Genomic DNA, 20,749 nt, shown 5'->3' on the forward strand with positions numbered 1-20,749 from the left:
CAGCCACAGGCACCCAAAATCTGCATTTGTTTCTAAAAAGCACCTTCCAGTGCTCCTCAGACGCTGAAACAAACACTGTCAATCCGGAGGCCGATAAAACTCAGTATCACAGAAACCCAGGGGGAGCAATCACACACACCCTATCACCTTGACCCCTCTTGAATCACGCTCCCCGCAGACCACAGCGCATCAGCCAGCCCAGGCAACAGGGTGCAGGCGCCCTTGCTTCTATCATATTGAGAGCTGAGCATCACTTCCTGGGCCCCAGGCTTCATCAGCACGTCGGTGGTACTGCTTCCTGTGGCTGACTATCTGTTTCCATTCTGGCAAAGTGTTTGCTCTCTTCTCTCTGCTTTGGGGGTTTGGGGGAGGATGAACTTCTCAAGGAGCCCGTCTCTGCCCTCTTGGCCGTCTCCCCCTCGGAGCCCCGCACGTCCCCGCCACAAGGCAGAGCGTCTGGCGTCCCCCTGAGCCGAGCTGGGGAGCTCCACACCCAGAAGCGCTCTCCCCTCTTGCAGTCAGCATCGCAGCCACAACCAGGTAGAGCCAAACTTGCTGTTTTGTATTTTGGGTCAAGTCAGCCTGACATTTCAGGGATAGACGCAAGGTAGAGTTGGTTGTGGGAGAGAAAGTTCTAGAAAGAAAGACTGGAAGCTTTAGAAAGGGAGAAGTAAAAACCAATAGACTTTTTGTGATGGATTTTGATAAATAAAGATTTAAGAAGATGAAAATTTGAGAGTCGAGTTGTATGTCAGGGAATGTTCAGAAAATGGAGACCAGGAGGATTTCTGTCATTCTTCTTTACTAAAAAAAAATGCTTATACTAGATGGGATTATATGTAAAAGACAAACCAATTCTGCCTTTTCTCTTGAGAGTCAGCAGTTTAGGAAGAGACAGGAAAAGTGGCAAGCTGACTGGCAAGCTGATGACGACTAAGAGAAGGCCTAGGAGGAGAAGCTGAAGCCAGAGAGGGTCGCAGAATAATGGATGCCACCACGTCAGCGCAGTCGGAGCCCGCAGGGAGAACCTCAGAGCCCAGCACTCTGCGGGGAACCCTCGGCAGCCTGAACAAGTGAGTGCCGGGGGCGGTGAGCACTCCCCTCCCCTGATTTAGAAAGAGGGTCCTGGTCTATCCTGGGAAGCTTCTGCCCCAGCAGCCTTGCCACCCCTCACCAGGCTCTCGTCTCCTAAGACCGCTAAACTCTTGGCTCAGAGAGGTTTGCTCAGAACTGCTGGGAGGAAAGGAATAGGTATTGCGAACAGAAAGGAGTTGTTGGGAAGAGAGGAAATATGATAACACACCACTTCCTTAGAGCTGGCTTCCTGGCATGGCTGGGTTTCTCATGCTCAGAGGCCCGCATGGCGGTCCTTGAGCTTTCCTTTTTCAAGTCCCACAGATCACTCCTCAAAGAAACAGAAGCAAAAACCAGTTTCTACTTGGATGGAAACAAACGGCCCACTTTTTACGCAGATGTGCTTTTACGTCCTAAACACTTGCCATGAATGAAAATGGAATCACAGATATGATAAAGACACAGCCTTAGATCATAAAACCCCACAGAATTAATCATAGATGTAAATCCTTCAATATTATATTAACCTTCAATATTATATTAACAGTTAAAACCTTCAATATTATATTACAGTTAAAACCTTCAATATTATATTAACAAAAAGTCCATCAATACTTGAAACTTTGACACTGAGAGGTATTGATTTCAGTGCAGTGATAAAAGCACAGCTCAACAGCAATAAATTAAAAATCACTGTAGTTTGGGGAGGTAAATGTCATTACCATGATAAACAAATACCTGTCCCCTGCAGGTGGACAAGGTCGTTGATGGGGAAGGAATTCATAAAGTGTCAGAATCCTGCAGCACTCCTCCAATACTATTTCTACATCCATTCATTTGATAATTTATTCATTCATTCATTTAACAAATATCCATCAGGTTCCTACTGAGTGCCAAGCACGGTGGCAGGCACAAGGTGAATAGGACAGACAAGGACAGCCTCCTGGAGGTTACAGTTAAGTGGGAGGGTCAGATACAAACAGATGAACAAAAGCATGGCTAGCATAACATCAGTCAGTCGTAAGCTATGAAGAAAAACCAGGGCAGAGTAAGGGGACTGGAGGACCCAGGAGGGTGTGACCAGGGAGGACCTATCTGAGGAGGTGACATTTCAGAAGAGTCCTAAATTAAATGAGGGGATTGAACTGTGGTAGAGGGGGCAGCGGGACTGAGACAAGACTGTGCTTTGCTGGAAGCAGCATGGAGTCCTGGTCATCAAGGTCAGAGGAAAATAGTAGGAAAGGAGGTCAGAGGCAGGCAAAGGCAGAAGAGAGGAGGCCGTCACATTCTCACCTGTTAGGGACAATGGATGCTATCCCACGTGTGATGAGAAGTCATGGGGGGTTGCAGAGGGGGCACGTGATCTGATTTAACTGTTTAGAGGATCACTCTAGCTCCTGTGTGAACATAGAATGTTGGGGCCAAGAGTGAAAGCAAGGAGCTCATTAGAGAGGTTCTGGCAAAGGTCTGTGTGGAACTCATGTTGGCTCAGACCGAGGTGGTGGCAATGGAGGAGCAAGAGGTGATGCTTTGGGGTACACGTCCCGGTTGAGCAGATAGAAACTGCTGGTTAACTAGCAGTGGGGTGTGAAAAAGAAAACATTCAAGAATGGCTCCAAGGGTTCTGACCAAGCCATCAGATGACAGGAAACACCAGAGGAACAGGCTTATGGGGGGTGGGGGAGAACAGGAGTTCTGTTTTAAACATTTTTGGTTTGAGATGTCTATTAGGTTACCACATAGAAATGTCCAGTATGAAACTGGGTGAACAAGTCTAGAACTCATAAGGACAAAAACCTTCCCCGATGGATGACCTGGTTTCTAGCATTTGGAGGGGCAAGTCTGCTAGTGATGCACTCTGTAACCTCAACTGGCTGCTTCCTATAGCCAAAACAGAGCTAGCCTGGCCCTGCCCAGGAATTGCGAACAGCCCGGTCCTTACCCAGTGCATTTGCCTGGGTCACATTCCACAGCAGAGCAGAGTGTTGCTTGAAGACCAGCCCCACAAGCTGATGCTACAGGGATTATTAAATGCAAGCAACCTGGAGTCTTGTCCCAGAGCTGCTCCTTAATTGTAAGTGGATAATCTCTTCCAAGAAAGACAGAAAGCTGAGGGGCAGGGAACAGGGTAAGCAGGAGCAAATGGATTTGACAAGTTTGGAAGACAGTGTGAAGCCATAGAAAGAACAGTCTTTGGGCCCAAACAGACCTAGATTCACATTCCATCATGCTCCTTCCTACCTATGTGATCTTCCCTATGTTACTCTACCTTACTGAGTCTAAATCTCAGGTTCCTTGGTCACAAAGAGAGATGGGATCGTTATACAGATTAAATAAGCTTTAATGCAAACCACTGGCATCCAGTGAGCATTCAGAAAGGATAGCTCCCTTCTCCCACATCCTCCTTCCCTCTCTCCATGAGGAGGTAACACGCTCTTCTACCACCCAGCCCATCCCACCTCAGTTTTCCTTCCCTCGGCTCCCACCCCAAAGCCTCGAGTCCTGCCTCTGGAGGAAGCATCTCCCCCCACCCCCCACCCCGGGCCCATGGCTGGATCGTGGCCCTTGGTTTTCCTCACAGGACTGGAGACCACAGCAGCAGCATCTTTTCTGGGTTTGCGGCTCTCCTTGCCATCCTCCTGGTTGTGGCAGTTTTCTGCGTCCTGTGGAACTGCGGTAAACGGAAGAAGCGTGAGTCCCTTGTTTGTCCAGAGTTGAGACACACTATGATCAGTTGTCTAGTCTGGAATTTAAAGCCCAGTTCTCAGATGGCACAGTGGTAAAGAATCGGCCTGCCAATGCAGGATATGCAGGAGATGTAGATTCGCTCCCTGGGTCAGGAAGATCCCCTTGAGGAGGAAATGGCAACCCACTCCAATATTCTTGTCTGGAAAAATCCCATGGACAGGGGCCTGGCAGGCAACAGTCCATGGGGTCACATGGAGTCAGACATGATGGAGCACAGACACGCACATCGCCCTCCCGAGATAAACCATTGCACTGAGGAGTCCTCTGTTCTTACCTGTGTGTAAACACAGGTCATTGTCTCCGTCGGGATCACAAGCCATGGCTCTGAAAGCTCCGTGCTGAGTAGAGCTTCATTCTGAAAGCCATGCCCTGGTGCCCTGTGCCCATTTCTTCTTCCTGCTTCTGTCTCCTGAGTCCCTTGTTCTTCTAGCTCAAAGGCATTGGTCAAGTCTGGAAACAAGTTTTTCATAATACATGGTGAGGGTGGGGAATATTTTCAGGCGCAGTCTCTTCCCCAATTCTGTGTGGCTAAGCCCAGCCATGACCTCTGTGTCTCTCACTGTCTTGCAGGGCAAGTTCCCTACCTCCGAGTTACCATCACGCCCTTATTGACTCTGCCTCGACCCAGACAGCGAGCCAAAAATATTTATGACCTCTTGCCCCGAAGACAAGAAGAGCTGGGTAGGTTTTTCTTTCTCATCCATGGAATCCAGGCCTACAGAACTTCTGCCCCCAGAATATAGGGTCTCACCTGCAAAAGCGGCTTTTTCTAAGCATGCTACCGTCCTGCTCTTCAGGGAGCCGGCAAGAGGACGAGACAGACAGGTGGCAAGGTTCACCTCCAGTGGGGCCTGGGGGCTTGAAGAGGGAGCAGGGAGCCATCGGGGTCAGGGATCTGGTTTGGGGTTTTCTCCAGCTTCATTGAGAAATGACTGGCCTATGTCACTGTATGAGTTTACAGAGTACAGCATGATAATTTGATTACACAGGCTACAGTTTTGGGTTTTCCTGATGTAGTTAGCTGGGTATGTCTAAGGTTGGGAAAGACACACAGGAGGAGAACATGGCCTCCAGCCTCAAGTCAGGGAGGGCTCACCCGAGAAGACTCCTCCCAGCCAGCCTCCTCGAGTCCTGTGTTAGTGTCCATTTGTCCTCAGCCAGCTGAGGAGTGTTCCTGGTCTCCCAGCTCATCATCCTTGAAGCCCTGATCCTCTCCCCACAGAACACTGGCCCCCAAATACCAGATATCAGACAGGTCCACTTCACCCAGAATGTGAGGAATGAACAGGCTGAAGCACTTGGAGGACTGGCTGACTGCACTCAGGGTTTGCTTTCTGTCCTTTCAGGAAGACATCCCTCAAGAAGCATCCGTATTGTCAGCACCGAAAGCCTCCTCTCCAGGAATTCTGACAGCCCTCCTTCTGAGCATGTGGTAAGAGTGAGGCTAAACGACAGTCCCTTTGGGAGAAATGACGTGTCTCTGGCAGAAGAGCTGAAGTGCAAGAGTTCTAGGTTTTGCTTTTTATTTCACTATAAACAGCACCTCAGGCCCTATTAGAAAATGGGAAGACTAGCCTCAGGACCGCCCTACCACCCAAGGCAAAAAATTTCGAAAGAGAGGAGCAAGTGCTTGAGATTTTAAGAAAGGCACCAAGGCACATGTGTTCATGGATACTTGTTGGAACCGAACTGTACTGCTTTAACAAAGACACGATAATGCATTTTCCCAAATAAGTGTTGTCTCCTGTACCGTAATTACCTTGGGAGGGTGCATAAATTTTCCTACAGGGCTGTTGGTGCTCAAAGCACCCTTAAAGTTCTGCTTTGGGAATTACTTCCAAGCCTATGTCAAATTGTTTCCACCTTCCTCCATAGCAGAAATACTCATAAGTCACTCAGCACTGCGACTGGTGTCAAAAGTGTTGAGCGTGTTGGGGATACCTTTGCGTTTGGCTCCGAAGTCAGCTCCCAAGAAGGAGACGCACAGCAGTGTGGGGCAGAGGGACTGTCCTGAAGATCAGGGCGCTCGTTTCTGCAGATAAGTCCTTGTTAGCTTGTTAAAGAATTTTTTTCTTCGGTTTTACCGCACCCCTGGGTGAGTACGGCCATGGTGCCGCTGCTGCCGATTTGCTCCTTACCCAGCCTCTCTTTACCCAGGGCTGCTGATTGGCTCGTTACCCAGCCCTTCCTTACCCAGGGCCGCTGATTGGCTCGTTACCCAGCCTCTCTTTACCCAGGGCTGCTGATTGGCTCGTTACCCAGCCCTTTCGTTACCCAGGGCTGCTGATTGGCTCGTTACCCGGCCTTTCTTTACTCAGGGCTGCTGATTGGCTTGTTACCCAGCCTCTCTTTACCCAGGGCTGCTGATTGGCTCGTTACCCAGCCCTTCCTTACCCAGGGCCGCTGATTGGCTTGTTACCCAGCCTCTCTTTACCCAGGGCTGCTGATTGGCTCGTTACCCGGCCCTTCCTTACCCAGGGCCGCTGATTGGCTTGTTACCCAGCCTCTCTTTACCCAGGGCTGCTGATTGGCTCGTTACCCGGCCCTTCCTTACCCAGGGCCGCTGATTGGCTTGTTACCCAGCCTCTCTTTACCCAGGGCTGCTGATTGGCTCGTTACCCGGCCCTTCTTTACCCAGGGCTGCTGATTGGCTCGTTACCCAGCCCTTCTTTACCCAGGGCTGCTGATTGGCTCGTTACCCAGCCCTTCCTTACCCAGGGCTGCCGATTTGCTCCTTACCCAGCCTCTCTTTACCCAGGGCTGCTGATTTGCTCCTTACCCAGCCTCTCTTTACCCAGGGCTGCTGATTGGCTCGTTACCCGCCCCTTCTTTACCCAGGGCTGCTGATTGGCTCGTTACCCAGCCTCTCTTTACCCAGGGCTGCTGATTGGCTCGTTACCCGGCCCTTCTTTACCCAGGGCTGCTGATTGGCTCGTTACCCAGCCTCTCTTTACCCAGGGCTGCTGATTGGCTCGTTACCCGGCCCTTCTTTACCCAGGGCTGCTGATTGGCTCGTTACCCAGCCCTTCCTTACCCAGGGCCGCTGATTGGCTTGTTACCCAGCCTTTCGTTACCCAGGGCTGCTGATTGGCTCGTTACCCGGCCTTTCTTTACTCAGGGCTGCTGATTGGCTTGTTACCCAGCCTTTCTTTACCCGGGGGCGCAGGTTTGATGACCACGTGGCAGCCTCCAAGTCGCCACATTTGCTTCCTCCTGCTCTTGCGTGTCCCATTCTTAGACTCTGGTCCTGCTTCTAAGACTTCCTAGGGCAGCAGGTCCACGTGGCTATAAATGGAAGAGTGGAGGAAATCTACTGCTTAAGCTAGTTCTCGGATTCAGCTGAGCCCTGAGGGGATTTTGCACCTAGAGTTTAGATCTCAAGCTGACTTAAACCTACAAACAGGTTTGGATTGTACTCTGTACTGTTTGAAGGACGTTTTGAACCAGTTGCGAACATTTAAAAACCTAAGAGATTTCACACTGAAGTCCAGATATTCAGCCTTTTTTGAGAAAGTCAGACGTCCTGGAAACATCAGACCAGCATTCCTAAATGGCCGTAGCTGATCTGTGTGTCAGCTGCGCCCATGCTAATAACAGCAAGCATTTCGTAGTGTCCCCTCTGTGCCAGGAGCTAAACAATTCACAGGTAGTAATTCATTTTTTCTTCACAAAAATCACATGGTATTGATATTATTATGATTAGCCCCATTGTATAAGTCAGGAAGCTGAGGCACAGTGAGATTAGGTAACTGTGTAAACTCAGCACAGAGTGGTAAGGTTAGGACTTGCACTGTTAGTCTGAACTTAAGCCTCTATCTTTAGCCACTATGCTGGGCCTAGCAATATGTTCTGGGGTGGCAGGCTCTCTCTAGTTCATAATACTTCCCCCACTGAACCCCCACAGTGCGGCCAGAAACTAGTTACAACTTATTGTCACATTTACACTGCTGCTTTCCTTAAACCCAGCGCACTTCACTCATCCCAACCTGGCGTCGGAAGCCTTGTGATCTGAGACCCCTGCTGCAGAGGTTTTCTCTGCAGTGAAGAGCTGAGTGAAGGAGCCATTAGATACAGCAGTACCGGGTAGGGAGAAGAAAGGGCTTGTCCTTATTCCTGCTCCTGCCCTGTCACTCGCCTTCTCTTCTTACTTACAGCCCTCCCAAGCAGGCGACACCCTCCACGTGCACAGAGCCCATACTCACGCCATGGGGCATGCAGTGGGCATCTATGACAATGCCATGTGGCCCCAGATGTGTGGAAACCTTGCTCCCTCGCCTCACTATGTCAATGTCAGAGCTTCAAGAGGTTCCCCGAGCACTTCTTCAGAGGATTCAAGAGACTATGTCAATATCCCCACAGCCAAGGAGCTTGCTGAGACTTTGGCTTCTGCCAGTAACCCTCCTGGGAACCTCTTCATCCTCCCAAGCACCCAGGAGCTGGCACTGTCTGAAGAAATAGATGAGGGTTGTGGGAACGCCAGTGACTGCACCAGTTTGGGGTCTCCAGGAACTGATAACAGTGACCCACTCAGCGATGGGGAAGGGTCTTCTCAGACCTCGAATGACTATGTCAACGTGGCAGAGTTGGACCTCGGGACCCCCCGAGGGAAGCAGCTCCGGGGGACGTTTCAGTGCCGCAGGGATTATGAAAATGTACCACCAGGTCCCAGTAGCAGCAAGCAGCAGGAGGAGGAAGTGACATCCTCAAACACACACCATGTAGAGGGCAGGACAGACGGTCCAGAGACCCACATCCTACCTGCCGTGCAGTCAGGGAGCTTCCTGGCTTTAAAGGATTACGTGGCCTGTCAGTCATCTGCCCACAGTGAGACCGGGCCGTGGAAACATGCAGAAGAGACAGAGACGTCAAGTGAGGACTCTCATGACTATGAGAATGTGTGAGCTGCCGAGGCAGGCGCAGGGGCTGAGCAGCGGCCTGACCCACGGCTCTTTCCTGACAAACTGAGACCCAGCCACCCAACCGGCAAGCTACATGACGTGGTCGCTGCTGCCAGAATCACCCTTGACGACCCTGTATTTCAGTGGTTTCATTTGGTTAGGCTAAGGAGATGAAATGAGCAAGGAGCTAAGGGGCTCTCAAAAGCAGAGTTTTGAGAAAGCCAGAAAGTAATTCTTCTCAGCAAGGTTCTGTTACCTCTCATACCAACTTAAGAATGTTTGCTGAAACTACCTTACAGAATTGTTAGGAGGTTAAAAACGGAAGAGTCCTTTAGTGCGCAGTGGAAACACGATGTAGCCTAAAATCATTGGCTTTGCTAATACCAGCAGGCTGCAAAGCTAGAACAGATTATTTGGTAATCCAGGCAGAGGCCAAAAGGAATGAAGCAATTGGAGTGGGGTGGGGAGGGAGAGTTTCCACTCTAGAATGAGTGTGGACCACCAAATGCTGGAGAAAATGCAGAATAATAATTATCATCATTGCTAAGGGGATTGCAAGCCATAAGCTTCACTCTGGAAAATTGTGCATCAGTTTCTTATTAACATACACTTATTATATAACCCAGTCATTCCAGTATTAGGTATTTATCCAAGTGTAAAGGTTGTGTTCACAAGAGGAAAAAAAACCTCATACATGACTGTTTATAGCAGCTTTATTCATGATTGTGAAAACTTGGAAATAGGTCTTTCAACAGGTGAGTGGATAAACAAGCTGTCCTATAGTCACACAATGAATTTATCCACACTCAACGGTAAAAATGAGTGAAGTGTATAGGTTCATGCAACAACATGGACAAATATTAAACACATTTTGCTAAGTGAAAGAAGCTCTACGTAAAAGTCTACATATTGTATGGTTCTACTTATACGACATTTCTGAAAAAAGCAAACCTGTAGAGGCAGAAAACAGATCAGTGGTTGAGAGGCTTGGGAAGCGGGAACACAGGAGCTGTACAAGGAAATTTTAAGGACAATATTTCTATAAGGTGATTGATACTTGACTGTATGCGTTTGTCAAAACACACACAAAAAAGCCCGTACAGCACAAAGGATGACTTTATTACATGCAAATTTTAAAACCTCACCAGGCTGTTGAGGGGCCCACAATATAATGCAGAGTGTAAAAATTTTATGAAATTTTGTAAAAATTGAATTGGTTTTACAAATGTATGACATAATGTCATTGAAGGGAGTGGGGGAAAATTGAGCTGGCCCAAGTAACTTTGGAAAACAATATTTTGCTTGAAAATGTAAGATGAAGACACAAAGAGCTGAACACAAACACTTGCAGTGTTAATTGATAAATTTGTGTCTCATGGGAGTATAGTTTAGCAATTTTGAAACTAAGTATATCCTCCAGTTGAACAAGTAAGTAAATATGATACAGGTAAGGAGAGGCAGTGGCACCCCACTCCAGTACTCTTGCCTGGAAAATCCCATGGACGGAGGAGCCTGGTGGGCTGCAGTCCATGGGGTCGCTGAGGGTCGGACATGACTGAGCGACTTCACTTTCACTTTTCCCTTTCATACATTGGAGAAGGAAATGGCAACCCACTCCAGTGTTCTTGCCTGGAGAATCCCAGGGACAGGGGAGCTTGGTGGGCTGCCGTCTATGGGGTCGCACAGAGTCGGACACGACTGAAGCGACTTAGCAGCAGCAACTTGAATATTATTCAGGAAGATGATTTCCCCAAAGTTCAGGCCTCCCTGAGTTCCAGCTACTTGCTATAATTTCAGACCCACTTGGCCCATATCCTCCAAAGCTTCAAGACCTGCATCAACCCAGACAGATGTCCTCTAACAGTCAGAGCGTCAGGCATCGCACCGTCCTCGGAATACCCTCAGCACTTCCCTTCTGATTCAAGCAACAACAAATCACAGGCCATTCCGGACACTCTGTGTCATTCACATCTCATTTTATTATGTGTGCGTGCATGCTCAGTAGCTCAGTCATGTTCTGTTCTGTGTGACCCCGTGGATTGCAGCCCACCAGGCTCCTCTGTCCATGGAATCTTATTATGCTGTTGGGTAATTTTCATGGGTTTTTCCAGTAGTCATGTATGGATGTGAGAGTTGGACTATAAAGAAAGCTGAGTGCCAAAGAATTGATGCTTTTGAACTGTGGGGTTGGAGAAGACTCTTGAGAGTCCCTTGGACTGCAAGGACATCCAACCAGTCCATCCTAAAGGAAATCAGTCCTGAATATTCATTGGAAGGACTAATGCTAAAGCTGAAACTCCAATACTTTGGCCACCTGATGCAAAGAACTGACTCATTTGAAAAGACCCTGATGCTGGGAAAGATTGAAGGCAGGAGCAGAAGAGGATGACAGAGGATGAGATGGTTTGATGGCATCACCAACTCGATGGACATGAGTTTGGGTGGACTCTGGGGGTTGGTGATGGACAGGGAAGCCTGGCATGCTGCAGTCCATGGGGTCGCAAAGAGTCGGACATGACTGAGCGACTGAACTGAACTGAACTGAACTGAACTGACTGAATTTTCATAGGTGTAAGTTTTTATAGTCAACTACACCATAGACTTTCTGTAACTCCTCATGCAGCTATAACAAAATTAGGCACAGACTTTATGCTAAAGCTGCTTTGAATGAGCAAATGAGCTGAGCTTAGCTGGAGCATTAGGCTAACGAGATCAGGGCTTAGGGTCCAGGCTATAGATGGCTCAGAGTCCAGGCCACCCCGGCTGACTGTGCTGCTGGTCAAGCAAAGATGGGACAAATGAGTGTGGGCGCAGCAGCCACTAGCACAAGCAGAACAAAGGTGCCTGCCCTGCAGAGGGGCTCAGAGCCCGCTTCTCCTTACTGCTTTCTGTCTTGCTGATCTAGTTCAAGGTGACTGGGACTGTGAGAGAGAGGAAATAACCAGATGGAGCCAGGCTGAGACGGAAATGCAGATGCTGCTGCACAAACTGGGCCTGGAGAAAACCTCAGGCAGCCTGGGACCAAAAGAACAGGGGCCCATGTGAAAACAGATGGCGCTGGGTGTCCAATCAGCCTAATAGGGAACAGCAGTGGGCAGTGAGGGGGGACCTTTACCTGGAGTGCTGGCCAGTGAGGGTGCTGGCCATTGGGAGATCAGCTCAAATACAGAAAGAACCCGGCCAAGGTAGCACCCAAGCTTGGGGCAGTACCTGCGGACTAAGCCACAGCCAAGCTGGAGACAGAAAGACACTGGTTCCCTGTCGGATTGGAAAGAGCTCCCGGGAGCCTGTTGGGCATGGCTCCCTCATTAGTCCTTGGCTGGAACTTTCTTCAGCTTCCCTCCCTCAGGCATTTCTAGCTAGGATGCTCTTCCTTTCATCTCAGCACAGGCCAGAGGGGACGAATATTGTGCAGATAATTAATACAAGTCCTACTCCTCTCGATGGTAATTCAGAAACTGAATCTAGCCAGGAACAGGAGCCAGGGAGACAGAGGAGTGGAGCAGACAGAGGCGCGCCTGACAAGTCCATCTGCAGCACCCCAAGGAGAGCTGTTGGTCTGATGCGCTAGAGCAGTATTTTGTACATAGAGAAATCCCCTAATAGGCTGATGTGTCCAAAATGTGAGCTTTAGATTTGATACCCATCACCACAGGTTTTCAGGTCCCTTTGCTCTGGTGGGTAAAATCACCCCCAGCTGACTCTCTCAACAGCAGGGTCTTGGACAGAAAAGGATAGAAACAAGACCTCTGGGTATTGTGGAGTTTTGAAGCGAAGAGGACAGTGATCTCAGTATCAGGAGTTAGAAGGTGCAGGGTGGACATCTCAGGAGGCTGCGGAATTGCCCACTGAGGACCCGCTTCTCCCTCGCCCGAGCTTAGTGGCCTGCCATCCTGAGGGCTGTTTCTGCGACTCCGTGCAGCGGGAGCCAGCCTGAACCGAGGGCTCTCCTTCTGTGTCCCCCATGGCCTCACCTGCCCCACCAGGACAACGCTGTCTGGAAATCTGCTCGTTCCTCCATCATCTACACACACTAACACGCTTATCCTGATGAAATCCGGTTAGACCAAACTCTGGGGTAACCTGAAAGGGGAAAGGAAGTAAGAAAAGGCCAATGTATAGCAGGAGATGTAGGAGGGAGAAGAGTTTGCTCCTGTTCCCTCAGGCCAGGAGAAAAAGGCAACTTTTTTTTTTTTTTTTAAATGATATGGGCCTCAATCCAACATTAGTCTGGATTGTTTCCATTGCAATGAAAAGAAACCTAACTAAACCTGGCCTGAGCAAAATCCATGAGTATACAGGCCTGGCTGCCTACAGAAATCTCACTGTCAGGACTGGTTCCTCTGTCACTTGCAGCTGGACTTTCAACGCTGGCTCTCCAGGAGGCATTGCCAAGATGGCCCCACATATCCAGGTATTAACACTACTGGAAGAGATTTTGACCAAAGTTCCAGAATTGAGTTTCATCCCCTGGTTTGAAGTCAGGAGTAGGGCCAATTCTTCCCAAACTGCAAGACTTTAGCAAGAGGAAGCAGTAATTTTTCTTTTTTTTTTTTAAATTGTATTTTAATTGGAGGATAATTGCACTACAGTATTGTGATGGTTCCTTCTGCAGTGAGTTTTCAAAGAAAAAATTAAAAAATCCAAGTGCCACCACTCAGGGAATCAGCTGGGGGTGATTTTACCCACCAGAGCAAAGGGACCTGAAATTTTGCAGGTGTAGGTATCAAATCTGAAGCTCACATTCTGGACACGTCACCCTATTAGGGGATTTCTGTGCACACAAGGGCCCTAGATCCTGGAGTAAACAGCTGCTGCTGTCAGCAGCAGACAAAGATGCCAATGACCACTACAGACGCTGTCTTCAATCAGTGGGTCAAGTTTCTTAATATGAAGACGTCCAGTGTAACTACTAAAGCGTTTGTTGGGGCTAGGTGAAGCATTTACACAAATGGATGCCATGAGGAACTTTTGACAAACTCCTAGCCCCTCAGAGCCAGAGTCAGTCTTATCCACCTTTGTTTCTTCAATCTGAAACCAGAACATTTGACTTGACTACCTCCAGGGCATTTTAAAAGACTGTGAGTTTAAGAAAAATGGATATTTAGTCAAACTTTCGGTGCTCATAGGGACCCCGAAGAGGCAGAAACCTCTTGCAAAATTCCAGTTTTCACAATGCAGGGGATGCGATGACTTTGAATTGAGAGAGCTGTTATGAAAATCAGGGTACCTTTTTTGCCCAGACAGAGGAGGTTTTGTTCCTGTGTGACAGGAGAAGTTAAGAGAAATATCCCTGGCCATGGTCTGGGATGGAAGGAATGGGAATCCAGGAGAGGGAGCTGGAAACGTGGCTGTGCTAGCTAGTGTGTGGCAGTGTGTGATGGCTAGCCCATGCCAGTCCACGCTGGACGGCAGAGACTGCATCAGTTACCTCATTCAGATTGTGTTTATCCACCAAGATGCCAGACCCAGAAATAAACTGTTTTGAGAGCTCTATACTTAGAGAGAGCACGTAGAGGCAGAGGGATGGGGGTGGGACAGTCAGAAGTCCAAGAGCCACGGGCCCCAGGCTTTGGAAGAGAAAATATGGGCATTCCTTCCTAGTAAGGAAACTAGGTTTGAAACTGAGTGCTGCTACTTACCAGCTATGTGCCACTGGATAAGTTAACAACCCTCTCTGACCTTCACTTTCCTCTTCAATAAAATGAGGATAATGATACTAGCCCCTCAAGGTTTCATAGACTCAAATACAGTAGCCTAACTAAAACCTTTATCACAGCAGGAACTCAGAAGTGTATGATCAATGGTGGGTGTAGACCCTACCCAAGACTCCCTATGTCAAAGGATTTTGAGCATTTCAACTTTATTCTGCAACAAGCAGCCTCAGAAACAGATGAGGGAGCAGAGGGTGAGTTCCCAAAGGGAGAACTTTGACCCTACTCTTTACCTCCCTTGTTTCACATCTGTGGTTTGCAAGGTCAGAGACTTACATCCCTGGCCTGGCAAAACCAAAACTGGCCCAGACCAGGCAGATGGCAGGGCTTCCCTGATGGCTCAGGGGGAAAGAATCCACCTGCAATGCAGGATACACAGGAGACATCGGTTTGATTCCTGGGTTGGGAAGATCCCCTGGAGAAAGGCATGGCAACGCGCTCCAGTATTCTTGCCTGGAGAATCCCATGGACAAAGGAGACTGACAGGCTAGAGTTCAAAGGATCACAAACAGCTGGACACGACTGAGTGACCACGCACGCACGCACACACACACAGAGGCAGACAGCATGGTGCTCCTTCTTAAAGACCTCCAGGAGGCAGACTTCTTGGCCTGCCTGCCTCTGGAATCTGATGGGATGCTCTTGTGACTAACTCCAAACCTTTAGCACCAACCACAGTTTATACTCATTCATGTATTCAGTCAGCTGTTGATTCATTTTTCCCATAATAAATTGTCAGGCACCTGTTGTGCCAGGCCCTGTATCAACTACTGGAAATATAAAATTGAGTAAGATGCTTTGCCCTCAAGGAGCCTGGAGTCTAATGCGAAGGAGACCCAGCAATAGGCCATCATTGCGGTACACAATAAGTGCCTTAATAAGGGCCACCTCTGAACACTTTTGAAGCCTTGAGGGGCACCTACCTTGTGTTTGGGAGAGGGGACTCAGGGAAGGCATCTCAGAGGAGGTGACACATGAGCTGAGTTTTAAGGGACGGCTGAGCAAGCAGATCTGAGCAACGGTTATTTTTAGAACTATTTCTCAGCCTTTATCATACAAGAAGCCTAACAAGTTGGTTATTGCCAGGCTGGTTATCTCATGGAGATGATATCAAGCTGACGGCACTGGGGTAATTAGCAAGCAGAAGTTATACCCCAATGCCTATGATTCTAGGGTGATGACAACGTGGGCACCAAGGACTCCTATGGTGAATGAAGCCCTAAGGCCCAGAAGCAGGCGGTCCCATTGGAATGCACCCATAGGTTGCTGCATCCACCATGGTCGACGAAAAGTGCAGGAAGAGAGGCCAGTCCTCACAGAGACTGGGAGTGGTGGGGAAGGGTATGGAACAACTTTCTCTTCATATAGAACCAGCTAGATTGGATGGTGACAAGAACCTTCCAGCCTGGAATATGGAAGGGAAGAACCAGATGACCTCTGGAGGCTCCTCTGATAAGAGTTTCAGAATTTGACTCTATTTCTAACTTATCCCAAGGATCTTGGCTCAGAGTGCTGCCATTCTCTTTGCTTCAAACCAGTTAACCAGGTTTCACACACCAGGAGAGACATGCACGCATCCCACTTCCAGGCTCCCAAGCCACAGGTGTGGGGAGCCCACCGAGGCCTATAGAAGCGGAACACTTTGCAAAAGGTCACTCGAGGAACCAAAAATAGAACATTGTCTGTATCGGCTTGAATTGGTCAGATAAGCCACACCCCTCCACACAATGCAAAGAAAAATAGCTTTTCCTACCGACGTACTTTCTCTCCACTCCACAACCACTGAATCCCAGAAGAAACTAAGATTAAGGGAGCCAGCCTGGGGCCACCAGCTGCGGCAGCCCCTCTTTGTCTGTCCTCAACCCTGGTGGATGCACTCTTTCTGGTACCCTCATTTCCAGCTCCAGCAGACGAGAGTGCCTTTAAGGCAGAGCTCCAGACTCCAAATACCAGTGTGGAGTCGGGTGTCAGGGAAGACAGCTGAGCAAAAGTCTTAAAATGTGCTCTATCTCACTTATCCTCCTCTTTCTCTTTCTGGTGAGTGCCAACCAGGATCTGAATAAGACGGATTCAGGTTAGCCCTTCTGAAGAATTTACTTATTTCTAATGGATCAAAAAAGGAATGTGTAATGTAAGCAGGCAGCAGAATCTCCTTCTTCAGGGAGATTTTCAGAAAGAGGGCTCTCTACCTGGTGAGCCTCAGCAGGATCGCCTGGAGGCAGGGGTGTGGACTGAGTGACTTCTTAGAAGCACAGGGCGCAACACATCCAGAGGTCAGGCTGAGACCCCAAGAGCTCTGGAGTAGGTGGTCACTGGGGAGAGAGGGCACCCCAACCCTCAGAACCCTCCCTTCACCTTGGGGTCTGCCCTGCATCTGCTTACTCCCCCCAGCCCCCCACACACACCCAGGTTAAATACACAGAGTGGGTGTTCTTGTCCCTCTTCCTCCTCTCTTGACCAAAAGCCTGTACACCGGTCACAGAGATGTTCACCATCCTCAGTCCTTGCTTTCTGGAGGCTGTTAAACTGAGATGGACACACAGACGAGCCAAACACTTAAAAATCTCTTTTTCCTCCCTGAACTGGCCACTCTGGCTTTGTTGCAGGAAGGGGGACCCCTTCCAGGGCCTGAAAGGGAGCTCTTGTCTAACACTGAGAAATGAGTTGCCCAAGGAAACACAGCTGACAAAGCAAGGGACTTTGTTGGGTAGGACTTTATTGGGCGGAGAGCAGGAGGGTGAGGGAACCCAGGAGGACCGCTCAGCCATGTGGCTCACAGTTTTATGGCGATGGATTCGTTTCCGGGTTGTTTCTGGCCAATCATTCTGACTCAGGGTCCTTCCTGGTGGTGCACGCATTGCTCAGTCAAGATGGCCGCCAGCAAGGAGGATTCTGGGAGGTGGTAGGACACATTGCATCTCCTTATAACCTTTCCTGAACTCTTCCGGTTGGTGGTGGCTTGTTAGTACTGTGTTCCTTACCAGGACCTCCTATCACAAAATAATTCACACAAATGGTTACTATGGTGCCTGTCCAGAGTGGGTGGTTTCAGTTAGTGTGGACACCACACTCACATGTCCATCGTTTCAAGTAAAACAGAAGTACATGGGCACAAGAGGCTTGGTCAGAATGTCTAGCGGGGGAACCAGCTCTATGACTTACTGGTTACAAGCCCTCTCTGAGCTTCATTTCCTATGAAATTAGTGTAACGACACTTACTTCATAGGACCACCAGAGTGAAAGGAGATAAGGCAAGTGAGTTGGCTTGCCCATTGTAGATATTCGTTGGAGAAATGACTGGAAGGTAAGTGCTCAGCCTAAGCATTTACCCAGGTCCCTGTGGGAACCCTTCAGCTTACTCTGTGTTTGGAAGGAAATGAAGATGGGAGCTAAGGAGCTGCCTAAATAACAGGAGGGACTGAAGGGCCCTAGGTCCTGGAGTACACAGCCTAAGCCTTCCCTGCTGAGCAAATTCGACTCTGGGTTTCTGCGAGGGCCCACCTCCTATGGTCTTCTCCAGACGAAAACATGAAGGAAGGAGGATTTCTGGAATCTAGGACCCAGTGTCAGTTTGAGAACAAACAGGAGGGGCCAGAATTCAGTTCCTGGGATGGAGGCAGAACCATTGCTGCTTCCTCTTTCCTGCAGCCCTTCCCAGCCAGGGCTGTTCTCCCCAGCGCTCCACAGCACCCCCTGAGCCTAGAGGGTCTGAAGTCTGAAGAACTGACCCAAGGTATGCAGGGTGAGAAGGCCTGTCAACTCAAGACAGGGGACAAGCACCTCGGCTGAGCAGGCAGAGGACCTGCCACACAAACTATGTGATATCATGCAATCCTGTTCCAAGCGACAGTTCCCCACCTGGAAAACGGGAATAATAGCTCATACCCTCTTCTCCCTACCATACACAGCTACTGCAAGGATCCAATTATTCTATGCAGAAAAAGCATGTAAACTGCAAGTACTGGGCAAACATGGAAGAGCTACTAAAGACTGGAACAGAGGGCCTGTGAGATGGGACAGATTATAAACTCTTCCTGTCTGGCGTGGAGGCCAGAAACGATCCTTCCAATTGGCTTTTCTTTGATCTTCGTTTGAAACTTGCTGCTGCTGCAGCTGCTGCTAAGTCGCTTCAGTCGTGTCCGACTCTGTGCGACCCCACAGACGGCAGCCCACCAGGCTCCCCTGTCCCTGGGATTCTCCAGGCAAGAACACTGGAGTGGGTTGCCCTTTCCTTCTCCAATGCATGAAGGTGAAGAGAAAGTGAAGTTGCTCAGTCATGTCTGACTCTTTGCGACCCTATGGACTGCAGCCTACCAGGCTCCTCCGCCCATGGGATTTTCCAGGCATGAGTACTGGAGTGGGGTGCCATTGACGCCTTCTCTGTTGTTTGAAACTTAATGAGCACTTAAGGCACTGCTGACCCTCTAATTAGGTTTAAAAATTAAATTTAAAAGTCATCACTTGTTCCCTTCTTTCTACATTTACTTTCTCAGCTCTACTGAACACAGACATTAACCAAAAATTATTTTTAAATGACCCTGATTTGATGTAGACTGAAACAAATGCAAGACAAATATTTTGTTAGAAAAACAAATCACAAACCAAACTTGAGTTTAAAAAAAAAAAAACACCAAAAACTAGTTAATGAGTTCAAAGTGAAATTAAAACCAAACCACTGAAGTTTCCAAAACAACTGAACAAGAGTAAAATTGAAACAGTAAAACATGCTCCCAAGTAAACCAAACCAATTTTACACATCATCAGAAGCGCTGGATCCCGAAAGTGCTGCGGGCCCTCGCCTCTGCTGGTCCAGGCTTTCCCACGGTAGACCCTGCACTCCATTCACAGGATGCCCCGGACACCTCAGGTGTGCTTAGTCACCAGGGAGGCAGAGATGAAGAAGAGAGAATCCCTTCACTCCAGGAGGGGCTCAACACACACGTTTTTCCCATCAAACACTCTCCCACTGCCCATCTCAACTCTTTCCCCACTATACACCCTCTTCTGCCTGCGATCACAGAAGGAGGTGGAGTTCTCGGCACCCCTACTAAGCCTCATTGTTGCCAGAATCAGAGCATTGAAGCAGCAACACAACTAAACACCCAAAATCCAGCGAATAAAAGTTGAGTCCCAAAGGCCTCTGTGGTGCCAGAGACTGGTGATCCTGAGACCAGCTCCTTCCAGTTAGCAGAGAAAGCATCCTTTGATTTAATCCTGCATCACACCCTTTACAGCTGACATGCTTTCTAATGATCTCAGTAAAGGTTGTCCCACCCAGTCCTCTCCACAAAAATCCCAGGAAGTGGAAAAAATGAAATTGTTGCTTGTCTAGGGTAGATGACCACCCACACTCAGCAAGGGGTGAGCTGGAAGCCTGACCTCCTGTGGAGGGCCCAGCAAGTTTCCTGCAGTGGAAAAATAGCCCCAGCTTGTTGCTGCTATTGCTGCTGAGACAGCTGCTGTGATTTGCGTCTCTCTCATATTACCACCCTCCCAGCTGAAATCACTATTGCCTTCCTGGATAGAGTGCTCCCTTTCTGGTTCCTGGAACAAAGCTCACCACAGAGTCGAGAGTTCCTTGTTCGAGCAGATGAGCTTGTCTTGGCTATCCGTGTTCTTATCTACCTGTGGTCTTCTTTCATTACCTGTCATCTTGACCCAGGCTCATTCTGTAGGCTTCTGTTTTGATATCTCTGCCTAGCACACTGACTCCCAGTTGCTAGCAGGCATTCTTGTCCCCCAGTTTGGGGGACCAACCTGCAACCAAACTGCTTTCCTAAGCTCTGTCTTCCAGTTTCCTTTCCATCAGCAGCCTTGTCTTGGGTTATGTATAAGGACACACGAAGGGCATGGGGGCAGATGTTGCTTGGATAAGTGTCTCTGTCTATCCTACCTTCAGCCACCACCAGAATTGCTCTGCAGGGGAATGAGAAGAGAGACCTTGGATAGAATTTTGAAGTCCAGCAGGAGTCCCACCAACTCTAAAAAGCCTTCCGCAAGGCTCCAGCCCATCAGCAGCTTTCCTTTCACTAGAACTTCACTGGATTTTTCATCTGGATCCAAGCTTTGGACTTAATCACACACTTTGTTTTGTGATCTGTTTTATGGGTCTCTACAACTAGATCAGAGGCTTCCAGAGGACAGGACTACGTTATATATAACTACACTACATAAAATTGCCCAGCGTTGCACTGGGTGTGGGTTATCCCTGCCTGCCACCTAGGTTTCCAAGCTATCTACAAGTTGCTGCCACAGCCAGCTTGCTAAACATAGACTTGAAGAGGCCACTCAGGGCTCTGGAGAGTCCATACCAAG

General features: G+C 48.9%; 1 protein-coding gene and 1 long non-coding RNA gene across 3 annotated transcripts; one reads left to right on the forward strand and one right to left on the reverse strand.

Moving 5' to 3' along the window:
* Window positions 1-235: 235 nt before the first annotated feature.
* LAX1 (lymphocyte transmembrane adaptor 1) lies at window positions 236-10,062 on the forward strand. Of its 2 annotated transcripts, none has more exons than XM_069545148.1 (6): window positions 236-540; window positions 875-1,073; window positions 3,656-3,765; window positions 4,393-4,503; window positions 5,169-5,254; window positions 7,977-10,062. In XM_069545148.1, the coding sequence occupies exons 2-6, from the start codon at window positions 985-987 to the stop codon at window positions 8,721-8,723; spliced, it is 1,143 nt and encodes a 380-aa protein (XP_069401249.1). In that variant the 5' UTR covers window positions 236-540; window positions 875-984; the 3' UTR covers window positions 8,724-10,062. The 2 variants fall into 2 exon arrangements, with proteins under 2 accessions (XP_069401249.1, XP_069401250.1); XM_069545149.1 differs by having other exon boundaries at window positions 301-540; window positions 881-1,073.
* On the reverse strand, window positions 3,398-5,973 carry LOC138416309 (uncharacterized). Its single transcript, XR_011247609.1, has 3 exons — window positions 5,764-5,973; window positions 4,097-4,272; window positions 3,398-3,745 (listed from the first exon to the last, which is right to left on the reverse strand). It is a non-coding gene; the product is annotated as an uncharacterized lncRNA (long non-coding RNA).
* Window positions 10,063-20,749: the final 10,687 nt, after the last annotated feature.

Source organism: Ovis canadensis, chromosome 12 (genome assembly GCF_042477335.2).
Source record: "Ovis canadensis isolate MfBH-ARS-UI-01 breed Bighorn chromosome 12, ARS-UI_OviCan_v2, whole genome shotgun sequence".
In the NCBI taxonomy this organism is placed as follows: domain Eukaryota; kingdom Metazoa; phylum Chordata; class Mammalia; order Artiodactyla; family Bovidae; genus Ovis; species Ovis canadensis.